General features: G+C 35.2%; 1 protein-coding gene across 2 annotated transcripts in view; it reads right to left on the bottom strand.

Annotated features, from left to right (window-relative positions):
• Positions 1 to 20081, bottom strand: part of SPATA17 (spermatogenesis associated 17) — a 179745-nt gene that overhangs the window by 73448 nt on the left and 86216 nt on the right. For both annotated transcript variants that reach the window (XM_059146518.1, XM_059146516.1), the window contains 2 exons: positions 12286 to 12489; positions 5558 to 5706 (listed from right to left, as the gene is read on the bottom strand). In XM_059146518.1, the coding sequence (XP_059002501.1) occupies positions 5558 to 5706; positions 12286 to 12489 (353 nt within the window). The remainder of the gene's footprint in view (positions 1 to 5557; positions 5707 to 12285; positions 12490 to 20081) is intronic.

Raw genomic sequence — 20081 nt, 5'->3', positions numbered from 1 at the left:
GCCCTAAGGGGTAGAGGGAAAGTTTTACCTCCCCTACAATAACTATCAGAAAATTAACACTTTTTATTTTCAAAAAGATGTAGAGACAGCTATTGAGTGGTCCGTACTCAGGTTTTATGAAAGTCTCCTCAAGTTTAAAATATAATATCCTTACACTATGATTCAATCACGAACTTCTCTTCATAGGGAGGTTCCAGCCACAATTATATTTTTTTTTATCCCCTAAATAACCATACCTTCAACCTGTAGAAGAATTTCGAATCCTTAGGAATCTAAGGATTTTCATCAAGTTAAGTTCATGTTTATAAAAAATAAAAAATTTAAAAAAAAAAAAAAAAGTTCAGGTTTTTAATTAATCTAAACACCAAAGTCTGATATAGCAAGGTAGTTCCTTAATTTGATAAACAAGCTATAGCAGTTTTCTATTGCTGCTATAACAATACCACAAAGTTAGTGGCTTAAAGAATACAAATTTTTTATGTTAGACTTCTGGAGGTCAGAAGACTGAAATGGGTCTTATTGGGCTAAAATCAGGGTGTTGGCAAGGCTACATTCCTTCTGAAGATTCTTCACCCCACACACACCCTTAAGGATTTTATTTATTTATTTGAGAGAGAGAGAGAACATAAGCAGAAGGAGAGGCAGAGGGAGAAGCAGACTCCTTGCTGAGCAGGGAGCCTGACGTGGGGCTGAATCCCAAGACCCCAGGATCATGACCTGAGCTGAAAGCAGACGTTTCACTAACTGAGCCAGTCAGGCACCCCTTTTTCTGGAGATTCTAGGGGAGAACTTATTTCTTTATCTTTCTCAGTTGCAGGAGGCTGACAGCATTCCTCGGTTGGAAATGCCTACTCTGTACTTAAAGGCAGCAAAGACAAACTTTTTCCCAGATCACATCACTCTCACCTTCCATGTAGTCCCAATCTCTCTCTGCTTCCCTCTTCCACTTTTAAGGACCCTTGTGATTACAGTGGGTCCATCCAGATCATCTAGGATAATCTCCCCATCTTTAACTTCTTAATCATATCTGCAAATTCCTCTTCATCAGAGAAGGTAACAAGATATTCACAGATTCCTGAGATGAGACTGTAGATGCTGGTTGGGGGGGGGGGGCATTATTTTGTCTCCCAGAACACAGACTGGCACTGACTTCTACTGCATTTGAGTTTGGAACCAGTTATAGTCTGCATACTTATATTCTCTGTATTAAGTCAGAACACTGACTACTAATAGAAGGTATTAACATATAGGACCTTACCCCCTCTGATAAGACTTTTAGTGAAGCCCATATCAGCCTATACCACCTGACTTATGATCATCTACTCCACTCCACCTCTGTCACCTTGATGGGTAAGTTAAACATTTACTTGGATAGTTCTTCGAAGGCATGGTGTGAGGCTCTTCCACCCTTAGTAACAATGACTTTTTTCTCTACTTCATCTGGGTAACTTGCACAGTTCCATTTTACATTTAAAAATAATCTTTAAAATGTTCCCTGAGGAGCACCTGGGTGGCTCAGTGGGTTAAGCCGCTGCCTTCGGCTCTGGTCATGATCTCAGGGTTCTGGGATCGAGTCCCACATTGGGCTCTCCACTCAGCAGGGAGCCTGCTTCCCTCTCTCTCTCTCTGCCTACTTGTGATCTTTCTCTGTCAAATAAATAAACAAAATCTTTAAAAAAAAATGTTCCCTGAAAAAAATATAAAACAAGTATGTGTTGCTATTTCCATTTTTAAAATTAAAAAAAAAATTTTTTTAAATTTCATTTCAGTTGTTTCCACTTTTTGAAAAATAAAAATAGTCTTTTTTTTATGTTTTTAAGGGAATTTCAGATTGAGTAAATCATGGGAGTTAGAAAATTTCTTAATGGAAGCAGAAGAGAACAAGAGATATAAAGAGAAATGAAAGCAGCTCGGTACCTCTGGAGCACACAGAGTTTCTTATGAAATGTGGCAGACTGGCTAAAGAAACAGGCCTAGACCCCATTCTGAAGGACCTTGTGTCTTGTGACACAGAATTAAGATTTATCCTAGAACTGATAAAAACCCATTAAAAAGTATTTTGTCTGAATAATGGCTTGCTTAAATTTCTCTAGTACTGAGGTAAATGCACTGAATGGGAAAAAGACTGGAAAGACCAGATAAACTTTTTATAATAATTAAAAGAAGAACTTGTAAGTGCCTAAATTAAATTAGTAGTAGAAAGGGAGAAGAGGGACTGAATTTGAGAGACTCTTAAAAGGTAGACTAGACAGGATTTGAGGACCAAGAGAATGCTGGAAAAAGATAACAGGGTAACTTTTAAGTGCCTATGCTGGGCAGAAAGTTGGTTACAATTCACATTCGAGATAAGAAGAAACAGGCCAATGCGGGATATACTGAGTTGGGAACATATGGTGAAGTAAGTGAAGATGGCAACTGAAAAGATAAATCTGGAATGTTAAGAGTAGGATCTCAGAGATTTAGAGTGGAACGCACTGGCATAGAGGTGGGAGTTGAAGTCTCTCAATCAGAAGCAAACACTCACACAGGTTACATAGAGAAGAAGAAGGTAAAGAAAAGAGCTGAAGGCTGAGCCCTGCCGTCACCTTAGCTCTTTCCCATTACCTCTCACAAAGTATTGCAATATTCTCCTCATGGTTTTCCTTCCTTCCAGCACATTTCTTCTCAAATACACCTGTCTCACAATCCAATACATATTCTTTCTATGAGGCCCTCTTACTCAAAAAACTTAATTCTTCATTATCTACAGATAAACTCCAATTCTTGGCCTTGAAGCCTTGCCCACTTTCTCCTTCTACTGCCTCCCACAAGAAGATTAGCTTCTGTCAGATTGGGTCTTCGCATTGTTCAGTGAACTTTTAACTACTGTCATTTTTTTTTTCATACCATCAATCTGCCTTTATCTTTTATCAAATCTAAACCATCTTTCACAGAACCAATTCAGTCATTTCTTTGAAGAACACCTTCCTAGACCAGCAGTGATAAGAGCAAATGCTACATTAAATAAATAAATAAATAAATAAAAGAAAAAATCATGACACTGTCTTCAATACACATTTGATGATTTTCAAGTGCTTATCTATGGCAATTTGTACTCAGAATTTCACTAGTTTTTCTGATTTGGTTTAAAGGCAGAAGCGTAGAAGTTCTATGGGAGCAGAGAATTTGTCTATTTTATTCACTGCTAAATCCCAAGAGTCTAGAACATTTCTGGATATGCAAGCATTTGTTAAATCAATGAATACCTCTGTATATTTCTTACAGTATCTGGCTGAGAGCTTCTCACATAAAGATTACTTAGCAATTATTTACTAATTGCTTATTTAATTTCCTGGTTTCACAAAGATAGACATATGAATAAGGAAAAAATGAAACTGGAGTAAGTTTCTTCAGGAAAAAGAACAAATAGAGCTCCAAAATACTTCCAAAAAACCCCCTGGAATCCATACTCAATGTGTAAAATATTGTCCCACTTCCTATGCTTGTTTTCCTTATTTGGAAATAAGACTGTTGTAGATGTAGTAAGATGAGCTTTAAGGCCTCTAATGTAGACAGGATCCTCTGCATTAAAAAAACTATGCATCTCTGTGGTTAGGGAATACTTTTTTCCTAATTCCTATCACAGAATTCTTATCTGTAAATACATACAACCTAAATTTCTAACAGTTCTTTTGCCTCACAAGATATAACTGTTATGTAATATATGAAAACCAAAATTGTTTTAGAAGCTGCTACAAAATATCACTGCTTTAATTCTTTAAAAAAAAAAAAAAGGATTTATCCATAGGCAAGTTGCTAAAACCAGTTGCTTAGTCCCCTTACTAAAAACATAAAAACATAAAGGTCCAAATCTTTAAGTAACTTCTTGAGTATTCCCTGTTGGGTTTGTTGGGTTGGCTGATAATCCTAGACGCATCTTCAATCTGAAAGTTTCAGGGTAAAGGGTCATCAGTGTTGGTATCCATAGAGGTTGAAGATATTCACAAGTGTTCCATAGAAAGTACAAGTGGAACACCTTTCTTCAGGGAGAATACTGATCTCTCATCCCTCCAAGCTTATCAAGGAAGACACTACAAAAGGATACTTCTGGATCTGCACAGTGATTTCCGTAGAAATATGGAAATGCAGCCAATTATTTGAGCAGTCAATCTTGTTATTTCATAAACCTTTGTTTGCATCATTGAAAACAAAAATAATTCTTAACTAAGTCTGAGCAGCACTAATCTTCCATAATCTCTTTGGTAAAACAGATCTACCGCCCCAAAACCAACTGGAAATAAATGTTTTTCATTTCTTATTCACCACACATTGGGTCACTGTCAATTATTGAAAAAGGTATGGAATTCTCTATAGGTAATTACTTCATGTCAAGTAATTGCTACAAAATAAAAAAAATTACAAAAATTACTTGAGATGCATGCCAATTTTCTTTCATCTGAGTTTGTGTGGAAATTTTTATTTTCAAAGAGACTTTTCAGAAATGCATGATTAAAATTATGCACATTATATATCCCTCCTAACTTATCAAATGATCCAAAGTCCACCGTGTTGGATGAGAGGTAATTCTAGTTTCTTTACATAGTAAAACATACTTTGCAATATATTTTGGAATTATTATTACGTGACATTTATAATATGATGACTAGTTCACATTATATATTATGTAAAAATAATAGTCTATATGTTGTTGACTATTATATAGTAATTTATAATATTTTATAATTATGAAATTATAACTTTTTAGAATAATATAATTATTTTGTTATTTAAAATATTAAAGAATTATTATAAGATACAATACAAAGATAATTATAGGATGTACTATAGGACACTAATAACTTTTAAAAAGTTATTCCAGATCTTAAATGGTCTTTTTACAAACTGTATATGACTATATTGATAACAAATACCTTAAGAGAGAGGAAGTGCTTTGGAGAAATATGTCTGAGTTGAGACCCAAATCAGTGAGGCTAATAAAATAATTTTAAATTACATATGCTATTAGATCTTCCTTTATCTTTTTTAGATAACTTCCTTAGTAAAGACACTAACCTTCTACATTGCACCTGATTTATTAAATTGATATCAGTCTTTCCAAATTAAATTTGGTCCACATTAAGAAAAATGTTTTTGTTCTACTGGATCTTATTTTAGAAGCATCATAGGCTTTCAGCAGATAATTAAGGTAATTATTTTCACAGATGCGTGGACAGTAGTCACTTATCCCCTTGAAATGCCATTCATTCTCTTTGAGTAATTATATACACACACACACATAAATATATATTACATATATACACATACATAAATGTGTATATATGTCTGTGTATTTATTTATATATTTGTATATATGTGTGTATATATTATATATATATAAAATTATATAGCATATTTGCATATTGAAAAACAGTTGCTTCTGAATAGATCAAGAGTGCCACTACCTTTTCTCACAAATAAAAAATTCTCTACAATATCAGGAAATACAAAATGTTAAATTTTGTTAAATGTTACCATGTATGCTACAGCTATTTTTTTTTTTTTTAAGCTAAGAACTCACATATTGTCATTTACATTTCGCATCCATTCCTGTCTTCTGAACTCCTCTCTGGCCACATTTAACTCATTGATTGGTTCTGCTACCCGCAACGTTGGCTCCAAAGGCTTGTAGCGCTGTTCCAATACTTCAGTGATATCACGGAATGGTCCCTGACAAGAAAGAATGAGGAAATATTTTATTATGGAAGATGTTTTATCATATTATCAATGATTAAGGGTGCTGAATATCAAATTATTTTTTAAATTATTTATTTATTTGACAGACAGAGATCAGCAGTAGGTGGAGGGTCAGGCAGAGAGAGAGGAAGGGAAGCAGGCTGCCCACTGAGCAGAGAGCCCAAATTGGGGCTCGATCCCAGGACCCTGGGATCATGACCTGAGGCGAAGGCAGAGGCCCAACCCATTGAGCCACCCAGGCACCCCTACCAAATTATTTTTAAAGAACAAGCTGTTCTCTGAATTGGAAAATATATAGAATATCACATCTTCAAAAAATGCTCACACAAGTAGAAATGATTAAAGTATTTTAAATTAGTCAGAATTTTTCCCTACTTACATCAAAATACTTTTTATGCTGAACTGTTAAATTTGTAGTTGTATTACTTTGTTTCTGATGTAACTTAAAAAGAATTCTCTCCCTTTTTAAGTAAAAATATTAGAAAAGATTCTGAGCATTGCTTTCAAAAAGCCTTCTTATCAATAGAAATAGGATAGCACATATTTTTTTTCACTAAAATAAAGGTTTTAAGTGAATGCCTCATCCTGCATTTAATTGGTGACCCTCCAAAACACAGAGGGCCATAATTTTAATTAATTTAAGTGTTCTTTGGTAAAAATTTTAAGTTCTATTGCATAATAACTCTAATACAATAGCAACCATCTAATGACCCAAATACGTAACAGAGGAAATCCCATAAGATGCAACAGTGAAGTGTTTTATAAATGTCTTACCTTTAAATTAGTAGTTACTTATACTAATTATTAGAATCCACTGGTTGTCTAATTAGTATCATATTAAGCACAATACAAATCAGAAGTGGCCATGGATTTTGCCATGTCATTAATTACATGTTGCTTTTTTTTTCACCACTATTGTTGTGCAGGACAGAAGTGATATAAAATGGACAAGGATTCCTGATCATATTCCTTATCCTTAAAGATTTCTTCTTTAAATAGGTTATCACTAACAAGACACAGCTGGAGTTACTGCAAGCACTGAGTGAAGACTGTGGGGCTAATAAAAAGAAATGATTCACGCCTCATTTATGTTCACTTATGTTTTACATTAATAGAAACCAATAATAGGAACCAGTTACCATAAAAGTCATGGACCGTAAATAACACAAATGGCAAATAAGTATCATCTAGTACTTTTCACAGCTGGACAGGAGGATTGCTATATTTGAAAGTAGTTAATGGATTTTTATTGGAACTTTACTTTTTAAAGATACAGTAACATGATTCTGAGTTCACTATTAAGAAATCAATAATTTTTTTTTTTACAAATTCTTTATGTTTTACTTTGAGAAATTCTATGGTTTAAAACATAATACATGGCTATGTTATCAGAGGGAAATTACTCCTTTAGACCTTTTTTCCTTATGTGTAAAATGGAATAAAAATTATCTCACGAAAGTGCTCTTAAGATATAAAAGACAATGTAAGTAACACTGTTAGCATTGTACTGAGAACATACTAAACATTCACAAATGATATCCCTGGCTTTTTTTTTTTTTTTTTTCATTATTAGTTCGAAGAGAAGTTTGAGGAAGGTTTTGAACAATAGCAGCATCAAATATATGAGGAATGATGCAAGGCCAGGACTTTGAAAGGACCTGCATTCACAAGGACCTGCATTCACAAGGACCTGCATTCACAAAGAGGGATAGTCTTCTAAGTGGCCAACCTCTATCTTCTAAACTTTGTTGGTGTATCAGTGTAACACATATCCATTTGTGACTTACTCTACTACTTGTTCTGGAACTTACTATTTCCAAAGAAACTAGGAAATGAAAAAGGAGGAGCCGTATTCAAGCAGCAAAATTTAGAATGGAAATAGACCCAGTCTTCCTGTTGGTTTCAGTATAATCTTTGTGACCCTAATCCTCCATAATTCGTAATCACATCCATCTCTCTATCTCTCAGTGCCTGGTCCACACATATCTTAGACACTTAGACGAGTGTCTTGCCTTTGAGCTCAACAAACTTCTCCCTGGTTAGCAAACGACATTAACCGTCAAGCTTTTCCTACGCCAAAGCTTCTGTTAATTTGTATTTCTGTTGACAGAAATCACTTGAGAAAAGATCTCAAGTGATCTGAATATTGATCATACCTGGGGTGACATGGAGCCTCAGATTTTGGACATAGCTTCAAACTTCAGATCTGCTCTTTGTACTCATTTCCAAACATTAATACCTAAAATGCCTAAACTCAACCTGAATCTGTAAGTCTCCTTTGACACTTAACTATCGTTTTCCAAAGTTTTACTTTATTTGCATCCAACCAAATCTGAAGTACAAGGGTCAGATATATTATGTTCTTCTATAGTTTTAAAGACCCATGTTATTTTATAGTCATCGTATATTTTTAAAATTTTCTCAAAGCTTAAATAATAACAAAGTTATGTTTTAAACTCCCAGGATTGCCTCATACACTTAAGAAATTTCCCTCCTGAGCACAGACAGACCATCAGAATATAATTACCATTTATAGTATAGCATATATAATTTTAAATCTCCCTAATGATGTATGTACCTTTAACATTATTAGATAACATATAGGAAATGTGGTTCAGTCCAATAAAGCCACAACTTAAAAATCCCATTCTGTAAAAACAAAAATGGAAAGGAGGAAAAAAAAGAAGGAGAGAAAGTGAGGAAAGAAGCCAAAGGAAGTTGGCTTCCTTGATGGGCTGAGGAAGAATGGGAAGGCAGGAAGGGAAAAAAAGGAAAGGAAGGAAGAGAAGATTAAAATGATATGGAGCAGAGGGAGGAAGACCAGGGACAGGAATGAAGGAGACCGGAAAAAAAGGAAGAGAAAAAGAACAAGGGAAGAGAGGAAAAGGAAGAAGGGGCAGAAAAGTAGAAGAAAATGAACAAGATCATCATTTTGTGGTATGCTAGATAAAGGTCATGTATGAGGGTATATGTACATATGCATGTATGTATATCTGCAAATATCTGCATATGTATACATATCTACACACACATAAAGTCTTTCATACACATGTATATATGCACATGTATATATGCACATGTACCATTATATGAATGTATATAATATTTTCTATGTGTCTTCACATATATACTATTGTGATATAGTAAGAAATACAGGGGCAACTGGGTGGCTCAATTGGTTTAACATCTGCCTTCGGCTCAGGTGATGAGCCGGGAGTTCTGGGATCAAGTCCCCTATCAGGCTGCCCGCTCGGCGGGAGTCTGCTTCTCCCTCTGACCTTCTTCACTCTGGTGGGCTCTCTCACTCTCTCCAACAAATAAAAACTTAAAAACCAAAAAAAAAAAAAAAAAATCACAATCTAGTGGCTTTTGTCACTGATTCCTGGCATAGAACTCCTACCTAAACTGCTTGGAATTTCCTGAATGATGCCTTTGTTATTGACAACAAGGTTGTAGCTGAGATTATGCTAATGAGGTGATTTAGGTTGGGCCCCCAGAAGCCTCTTGATGAAACCTGTCACCAGAAAGACCAAATGAGTAGAAGGTTGAAATTTCCAGCTCCCGCTTCTGATCTCCAGGGAAAGGTAATGGAGCTCGAGATTGAGCTTTATAAAAAAATCGTAGAGATCTGATGGGCTTCTCAACTGGCGTACACATCCACATGCCAGGAAACAGACATATCCCATCTCCCTGAGAACAGAAGCCTGTGCACTCTGGACCTTTTCAGACCTCACTCTATGTTCTTCTTCACCAGGCTATTTATTTTTATCCTTTATAACAAAGCAGGAAATGGAAATAAAATGACTTTCTGAGTTCTGTGAACCATTCTAGTAAATTATCAAAGTTTAGGATGGGGTCATGGGACCCCTCAACTTACAGGCAGCTCAGTAAGAAGTACAGGAGCCCCAGAAATTGCTACCGCTATGTGACGTGAAGAGCAGTTGTGTGGGGTTAGGCCCTTAAGCTGCAGAGTCTGCACGAACTCCTGGTAGTGTTAGAACTGGCTTGAATTGTTAGATACTAAATGGTATTCACAGAATCAAAGAATTAGTTGTTGGTGCTGGAAAACACCTCGATCACATATATATTTTTTCCAGATGTATTTATCCATTTGTTATATTTATTTACTATATTACATAAATATATGTATATACATCTTCCATATAAATAAATATAACCATTTTTACATGTATATTACATATGGTTAAAAACTGTCCACATATATTATTCACATATATCCTGTATATACCTACATGTATATATCTTCCATATGCATTCCATAAATACTAAATACATATATGTATAAATAGAATGCTATGGAAGGGGAAACCATGTAAGTACTAAAGGGACTGTATTGAGAAAAGTACATTAATAGAAATGAAGAGTGAATACAAACTAGTATAAATAAGCCATATAATAAAAGCATTAAAAAAGCAAAGCAGTACAGTTAATATGAACTATGAGTATTATAAAACTCATATAAAATGATATTAAATGTCCATGGTTAATGTGAATATTATACAGTATGGCAGTTTGGTCTGGATGACTTCTAGACTGTCTCTAATTCAGAAACATTTATATACCTGTGTCTTATCAATACTGTTTCCTAAGAAGTTCATTCAGAATTACTCTATGAGTTCCATGTATTACCAATAGCTATCTCATTGAATACAGCATAAAATATGGATTATTAAGTATTCAAATATACAATGTTATATCTGATACCTTAGCAATCATTGAATACTTAATACACAAGCAATAGAGATACTATAGTTATCTTCTTTATAAAATAATAAACTGAATTGCTTATTCTGATGGTATCATGTAAAATCTTTCCTTGCATCAACCTAAACAGTAATATGCATAATTCAAATGGTAAAAATTCAGTTACTTAGAATATAAAATTTATGTTATATTTGTTTTTAAAAACTATTTTAAATGTCTTTATTAGAATATTGGTATAACCTATATTTTGAAAAGAATAATGAAACCATACTATGAAGATATGTTCCAAAATAAACTAAAAAATTTCCAATTATCTCTCTTTTGTTCCTTTGCTCAATTCTCCCCACACTCCCACTTTATTTCAGAAAGAGGGGACACTCTCAACTTCTATGTTTTTTTGGATAGCTTTTTTTTTTAAGTTCTTTCTATAATATAGTAGAAGCCATCAGTTAATAGTATTTTTTAAAAAATAGTATTATCGATTAGTAGTTTTAAAAGAGCAAAAAAATGCACAAATAAAGGGAATAAAAGACCCAATTATAGAAAGTGAATACACAACATCACAAATAATTACAGCAAAGTGGAAGTTACTTTATGGCATAGATGAACTTGTGTTTAGCAAGCTGATGAAATGGTTGGGGTTGTGAAAACCTGTTTCTAAAATGACCTTCAACGATCCCACTTTCTAGGATTCAAACCCCTGTGTGGACTGGACTTAAGCACTTCTCAAAAACAAAATATGGCATAATAGGAGGTCACTTATGGCATGAGGTCATAAAAAGACTGTGACTTCTGTCTTGAGAAGTCTAACTTTTGGTTAGATCACTACCCTGAGGGAAGTCAGCTACCAGGGAGGCAGCTCTGTAGAGAGGCCAATGCGAGAAGGGACTAAGCTATGACCACAAGCAACCATTGGCTCTCCTCATCCTCCTGCTCTTCCCTACAGCTGAGTTTTCACATAAAATCACTGTCTTGCCTGACCCTTGATGACAACTTCATGACAGATCTTGAGTCAGAGGCTCTCACCTAAACTGGACCTCCAACACAGACCCACAGAAATTTTCACGTTATTTATTACATAGCAAAAGATATACAGAGGAAAGCCTGTTTAGGGAACTACTAGATGGGAGTTCTGGGAATCTGGCCATGTGAACCCAAATCAACCCAACCCTAGGTCGATGCCCCCTGGTGGCAGCTATCTACTCCAGGTTAAGTATCAATGGAGATGCTAGAACTGTTGCTCACTGGGGCCTTTGGGAAAGGGCCTATCATCATGCAATACAACCCACTCCATGGTATAGCCTTGGAAGTCGTTTGCAACTCCAGCTCTACAGCAACCCACAGGGAAGATTTCTTTTTCTTTCTTTCTTTCTTCTTTTTTTTTTTTTTTTGTCTCTGCCTGATTCTTGCATTGTTTTGGGTCCACCGTAATTCCCTAAACTCATACTTTTAAATTATGTTTACAGCTGTACATAGATAGGAATCATCAGGTGAGAAGTTAAGTTGATATTACATCACTATTTGTCAAGCAACATGTTATAAGAAGTACTGTTAGAACAATGTTTGTAAAGAAAAAGGCTAGATCCTAGCCAAGAATCTTAACGTTTTAACTTCATATTTCAAGTAATAAAATTCAGTACCATAGAATTATTTGATGACTTCCCTCATACATATTTTCAACATACCTTATATTTATTATTTAAAATTAGATTCCATAAAAAATAATTTTCTTTTCTTGTCACAAAGACAAAACAGAAACTTAAAAAAAAAAACAAAACAGCAAGAATACAATCATGGACAGAATTCTTCTATAGGACTAATGAATACCTGACATTGTTTCCTATCAATGGGTGGCAGAACTTCCGATCGAGGAAAGGAACGGGCACTCGTACACTCCAGCCAACTGTTCGGGCTGACCCAGTGCTTGTCTTTAACTTTAGACCTTTGGGATGTTAAAGGCTTTGCCTTTTGTAATCGCAACTCCCAGGGATCAGGATCTTTTCTGAATGGTGAATTGTATATACCTGGAATCTGAAGGAAAAGAACATAATTTTTATTTTTATTTTTAACTTTTCACAGGAAATAAAAGGAAGATGAAGTTGTATCATAAAAATTTTCATATGTTTAAGGACAATTTTTAAGTAGAACTCTAATTCTTAACTAGAGGCTGGCTTTAAATTCATCTATGGAGATTACAAAATACTCACTTTGTCTATACTCCAGACAACAATTTCAGAGTCATTCATATTTAAAGACTAAAAATGTTAAAAATCACTAAGCAATAGCTTCTACCTGGCATATATGGCACATTTAATATAACTATTTTTAGGAAAAAAAATTGCAGAAGGACCTTAAATCATTCCTTCTGTTAACTATGTGTATATATATTTAATCCTACCCATAAGTCACACATTCACTCACACAAACTCAAATATGCAATGCTTGCACCAGTTTCAGGCACAAAATATGCACTCAATAAATACTATTATACACCCTATTTAACAGCAGCTATTTCAAGTTCTCTACCTTAAAATAATAATCAAATTTGGAGATGCCTGGGAAGCTCAGTTGCGTAACTATCTGCCTTCTGCTTGGGTCATGATCCCAGGGTTCTGGGATTGAGCCCTGCATCAGGCTCCTTGCTCCTTCTGCCTCTGCACTTTCCCCTGCTTGTGCTCTCACTGACAAAAAAATAAAATAAAAATCTTAAAAAAAATAATAAACTGGTATTTTATATTAGGTACTGTATTTCTGTAGTGTCATATTAGTAGTGTCAATATCAATCATTAATGTTCTTTCACTGATCTTGTCACATATTATACCAAAAGTCAACTTTGTTAGCATGCACCTGCTATGCAATAGAGGTTCAAAAGATGTAATATAACAAATGTTAAATTCAAGTTTAGCAGATATTCATTTTCTGAAAATTCAGTGGTGTCTGAGTATACAAACAGCATACAACCATATTTTGATACTCTTTTCATACATACAAATTCATACTCATAAGGAAGTTATTTTTTACTTTCATAAAGATTATTAGTTTAATTGAGGGGGAGGGGCAGACAGAGAGGGAGTAGGAGACTCCTGGCTGAGTAGGAAGCCGGTCGCAAGCTCAATCCCAGAACCCTGGGATCATGACCTGAGCCGAAGGCAGACGCTTCACTAACTGAGCAACCCAGGTGCCCCAGAAAAATTATATTTTAAAGGAGAGTATGATTTATTTGGTTCCCATGTAGACTCTCTGGACTAAGGTAAAGAATGTATCCATTAAACCCATATATTTTTCCTAAAATGTGCCTTTCTCTTATGCTACCATTATATGCAGAGATTTTTCTGGTCACTGTATTTACTGATGGAATCAGCAGTTCCAAAGTATTATGATTACCTAAGATCCTTGTCTTTGAAAAACTATCTTAGAAAGTTTTATATTCTTGGGACGTCTAGGTGCCATGATCTCAGGGTCCTGGGACTTAGTCCCACATCCAGCTCCCTGCTCAGTAGGGTATCTGCTTCTCTCTCACTCCCTCCATCCCTCCCGCCTTCTCGTGATCTCTCTCCCTCTTGCTCAAATAAATAAATAAATAAATAAAATCTAGAAAAAGAAAAAGAAAATTTTATATTTCTGGCCTAATATTTCAATTAAATGTTAACCTTCTTCTAATACCAACAGAGTCTAGATTCAGTGTCCTATCCCTAATGCTCCATTAAGAGCCTGGGACAACTCTGTCAGAGTTCCTACCTACCCCACTATGTTGTTTCACAGTTATTTTTGTGTGTATCAACCTTCCCTAAACAAGCAGCTGGAGCACAGGGCCTCTGTTCTAGGTATTTTTGTATCCCTATGGCATTCTGGAGTCCCGGGCACATAGCAGACACTCAAAAACAAAGCATCCTGCAGAAGGACCCGTGAAGCCTCTATTTTACTTTTCTTTTCCAAAGCCAAATCAAGATCGCAGGAAAATGTTTGAGGCTTATTTTAAAATCTTATCAACTTCTTTCAAAGAATTACAGATTATACCCCTTTTCTCTTTATTACTATATCAGTTTTGCTGTGATCTAGAACTAAATTATCAAAGACCCATTTGAGTCACCTTCAACTCAACTGAATTTTATTAGATAAAGCCAATTGTAAATCCACTTACATATCTTTTTTTTTCTTAATTTTTTATTTTTTATAAACATATATTTTTATCCCCAGGGGTACAGGTCAGTGAATCACCAGGTTTACACACTTCACAGCACTCACCAAAGCACATACCCTCCCCAATGTCCATAACCCCACCCCCTTCTCCCAAACTCCCTCCCCCCAGCAACCCTCAGTTTGTTTTGTGAGATTAAGAGTCACTTATGGTTTGTCCACTTACATATCTTTTAAAAATATTTTTGAACTGGGTTTTCTTTGGGATTTTCCCCCTAAATAATTTATACAAGAAAAAAAGTATTGAAACATTACAGGCAATTGTATAAACCACATTTAACATCATGCTAATATTCTCTCACAATAACACCAAATATCAAACAAGGCAGATGCATATCAGTTTAAATGATGTTAATAAAAGTATGGACACATATACTTAAAATAGTTCTTAGTGTAATTTTGAAGTGGGTGATAATTTTTAAGATGATTTTTAGGGTGAATTTCTATGATGAGAATCTATCAATCATAATGAGAAGAAAACCAACAAATATTACATTAAAAATACTATTCTGACACAAATATAACTAAATCTCCATAGTCTATGAAAAAGATAGGAGTATGCCATCCTATTTAGGGATGATCTAGCTGACTTAAGTCTGTTAATCATTTCCACAACCTTGCAGATTAAAATAGTAAAATACATACAATTTAACTAGATTATAATTTATCAGTTAAAAATATCTATCTATTTGAATAACTGCTACCGGCCATTAACTTTACCCCATTAGAAATCTTCTTTGGTCTCCTTCCACATTTGCATGCACATGTATACATAGGCTAGATGGGAAATGCAAATAGATCAGTAGACATGATAGCTTTCTTAAATTATATTTTGCAACCTATATAGAGACCTCCTCATGTGTATTCTCTTTGCAATTTAAATCAAATATAGGTAGAAAATATATTTTAATTGAATTTAAAATGTATCATTTAAAATCTTCAAGGTGTCAGTTATTTTAGAAATTAATTTAATACAGTTGCTAACTTACGTCAATGAAAATGGTCCAGCCCTCTCTCGATCTGACTGCAAGCAAATACCCTATTTATTTATATTGATACAGTATGCATTTAGCTATAACTTCTTTAAGTAAATAAAACAATCTTAACTTACTATTGTCTCAATTGCTACATTTTATCATTTGTAAGCCACTTGTGAATAATGGCTTGTTGTTGATTTTTCAAAATATTACTATGAGTCACAAAAGACAAAGTTAATCCTAAGGGGCCATGACATATTTTTCAGTTTTCACATTTTTCACAACTTAGAAGGGCTACTGCCAAGCTAGCTTTTGGGACTTCATTTTCAGCAATAATTTTCTAGAGTGACCAACACTACTGGGAAATCTGTGCTAACTGTTTAAAAAAAAAAAAAAGCCTACAACTGAGTTATTTGCAGTACTGTCATGCTAACATTCAACTCAATAAGACCCAAGAAATCTCGGGAGAGGACTCTGCTAATAGCTTCTCACTGACCCCCTTTGCATCAGGCTGGGCTGCTGACTGGTGGCCCAGTGGTGAATACGGCAAATGAGGTGTGAAAGCACGATTTTTTTAAAGGCTATGATTCTGACTCGTCAAAAGGGGGAAAAAAAGGCAATGAGTTATATAATAGATATATATTTTTCTTGAATTCCCCCCTTCAGACCCTCCATCATGGGAACTTAAGCATGACCTGGAATATTAATTATGTCAGGTTGAGCAACGAGCAAATGTACCATTTGTTACCCAGTCACCCTTAGCATTACATTAATATTTTGAACCATTCCATATTTCTAACAATCTATCAGTTGCTCTTTTCTTCTCAGTTTTTATTCCTTAGACTTACAAGTATTGTATGGGAAAGTACTTCAGAAATGCAATTGGTTTACAAGCAAATGGATGGCGGATTTGGAGCATCTACTGTTTTATTTCATGGAGAATGTATTTACGGTCATTTTCCACTCATCCACAGACCTTCATTTTGTAATTGCCTGGGGGAAGCTATATTCTAATTCTCCCCTCTTTTCTTTGTTATTGAGGTTTACTTCTAAGACAAGTTGCTGTAAAATGAAAAGAATCTGAAACACGATTTTGTACACCAATAATTCCCAAAGCCCAATGGTTAGTCTTTCCGTATTTTACCATATGAGAAATAAAAATCTCTCATAATTTCCAAGTAACTGCTCACTCAGAAATGAGGAACTATGACGTATACAGGATAGGTGGGAGGATTCAAGTTCTACTTTTGCAAATGTCAATCACACTGCAAACAGGAGCTGATTGCCACATAAAGGAAAAAAAATCAAGAAATATTTTCTTGCATCAGGATTCAGAATTTGTGAATACTAGGAGAGATACACAGTTCTAAAAGGTAGGGGGGGCTGATTAAAATATGTTCAGGATTCTAAGCTTTAATCAAAATTATTTTAAAAACGAGACACCAAGCCAGCAGAGAAGAGCAGTAAAGATCTCTACTAACGAGGAAAGTCAAAGTGGGCCAGAGAACTGTGAATAAAGTATTTGTGAGGGTAGGGACTGCTGAATCAACACTGACCAACGCACTTCATCATAATTATCAGGACACACTAGGGCCAGGGGATTTATAAAAATCCCACTCAGCAAATAATTGCCCTGCTGTTAGGAGATAGTCAGAGTGTTAACACACTGTCACAGTCCAGTGTTTAGTAAGATATTCCACATTCAATTACTCTTGCTGAGAACTAAAAGGAAACATGGCCATTTCTCACCACCACAGTTCTGCTTCCACACGCATTTCAGACAACTGCCATGTTAACCCTCCGATACTGTATCCCAGAACAAAGAAGGATTTCATGGAAACACTTGGGATTCACAATGAATGTATCTGGTATAAAACTTATCTATACAAAGCAACATTAACAAAGAAAATAAATATTACTAACTACAGATGTTTTTCTGTGACTTCAATGAAGAAGTTGAATTCTTAACTGTTCTGAGTCAAAGTAGAGAGTAGGGTCATGTTAAATGAAGATCCCTGAGGTAGCTGGCTTCATTAGTTTAACAAATGACTTTTATGATCATTCTGATATCCTAATCACTAGCATCACATGTTAAAATATTTCAGTATTGATTAAAACAATGAAATTTAAATAAAACACCATCCTCTATATGCTAATTCAATTCAATAAATATTTAGCACCTAGTAACTTAGAAACACTTTACTGGATCTAAAGTGGGTACAGATGAATGAAAAGTGATCCCTCTCACCAAACCATTCTCAGTGGTGGGTGAGGGGAGAGCCAGGACAGCAATTTTGTGACTGACAATAACATAACCAGTCTGTAGTAAGTACCCACTAATTACTGTTGTAAAAGAGGTTTATACCAGAGGTTACAGTACAACTATATACATCTTTTAGAAAACTGTGGAAAAAATATTTGACTTTCTTCTAAAGGTGGGTAGGATGTTGGCAATAAAAAGGGAAGAAAGGCATTTCAGGGTAAGGGGAGGGTAAAAATAAAGACAAACATATTCGTGGTAAAACACAGAGCAGTTGTTCAGTGAATATCACACTGGTGGGTTTACGTATGAAGCTACAGTCAGAGATGAGCTTATAAAATAAACTGGGGCCAAACTCCAGAAGGCTGCAAATTACAATTAATTCTACATAAAATGGAAATCTATTGATTTTCACGTTCTCCCTTAGAAGGTAAATTTAGGAAGAAGTCTGAAGCAGACCTACAGAAACTCCATGAAAACACAGGTGAAAACCACAAAAGAGACAGAGCAAGCATCAGAACCAGACTCAGATATGGTAGGCACACTAGAATTATCGGTATAGAAATTTAAAACAACTATGATTAACATGTTAAAGGATCTAGCAGATAAAGTAGATAGCAGGCAAGAACAGGTAGGCAATTAAAACAGAGACATGGAAATTCTAATAATCAAAAAGAAATGCCAGGGATCAAAAACATGGTAACAGAAATGAAGACTGCTTTTGATGGATTTATTTGTAGACAAGACATGGCTGATTAAAGAATCTCTGAGTTTGAGGATATGTCAATAGAAAATTCCAAAATTCCAAAATGGGAAGGCAAAGAAAAAAGTCTGATAAAATGTAACAGAACAGGAGTTCCTGGGTGGCACAGATGGTTAAGCAGCATCCAGCTCCTGGTTCAGCTCAGGTCGTGATGTCAGGGTTGTGAGACCGAGCCTCAAGTTGGGCTCTGTGCTCCATGCAGAGTCTGCTTGAGATTCTCTCTTCCTCTCCTCTGCCCTTCCCCCTTCGTGCTCTCTCTCTCTCCCAAATAAAAATAAATAAATGTTTAAATATATGTATAACACAATATCCAAGAAAGGTAGGACAACTTCAAAATGTATATGCCATGTACATAATGGTAACCCATTAGAAGGAAGAGAGAAAGTAACAGAAGACATATGTGAAGTAATAATGACTGAATATTCCCCCAAATTAATACCAGACACTAAACCGCAGATCCAAGAAGCTCAGCGAATACACTAAGTAAAAGAAATGACAAATAAACACACAAACATATAGAGAGGCATATCATATTCAAACTTCTAAGAATCAAAGATAAGGAAATCTGTGAGAAGCAGAGGTGGTAACCACCTTAACAACAGAGGACACAAAGACAAGGATCACATCCAACTTTCCCTCAGAAATGATGTCCAGAGTGACTAATGTAAAACTATGGACTTTGGGTAATAATGATGTGTGGGGGTAAGGAATGTATGGCAACTTCCTGACCAAATCTGTTGTGAACCCAAAACTGTTCAAATTTTTAAAAGCCTATAAAAATAGGTGAACATATGCTTAGTATATAATACAACAATTCCATTCTTGGGAATCTAGAGAGGTGAAAAAACATGGAACATTACCTATCTCAATACCTGGTGCAGGGTAGACAATCAATCCATGCTTATGTGAATGAATAAGTGAAATGGACCAAAAGTCTGTAAAGGAGGTGAAGACTGCTTATTGAAAGGTAAGACGAAAGAAGAGTGGAAACAGAAGAGTGACATGGATAGGGAGCATTCTATAGAAACAAAATCAGAAGACATGGATCATAATGTTTATTAAAAAGAACATAAGAGAATGTGGACTTACAGAAAAACTTGGGCTTAGAACCCAGGCAGAGAAGGTAGAAAGAGGAATAGTTACGCAGGAGTATCACCTGTTTTGGAGTTACTAGAACTGAGCTCCCAAAAATCCAGGTTGAAAGGTCCAGTGTATAGTTGTAATAGTAGGTCTGGAACTTGGGAATGAGGACATAGTTAGTGACTGGAGTGTTTTCTGAATAAAAATATCTGAAGGTCTGAAAATGGATGGGGTCACTGAGGGAAAGCATGCAGGGAATTCAGGGGAACAGTCTTAGGAGTGTGCACATACAAGAAATAAGTGGGAGAAGAAATGCCCATGAAGGACACTCAAAAGAGCAAACAG

Source organism: Mustela lutreola, chromosome 14 (genome assembly GCF_030435805.1).
Source record: "Mustela lutreola isolate mMusLut2 chromosome 14, mMusLut2.pri, whole genome shotgun sequence".
NCBI lineage: Eukaryota > Metazoa > Chordata > Mammalia > Carnivora > Mustelidae > Mustela > Mustela lutreola.
This window is presented reverse-complemented; position numbering and strand designations above follow the sequence as displayed.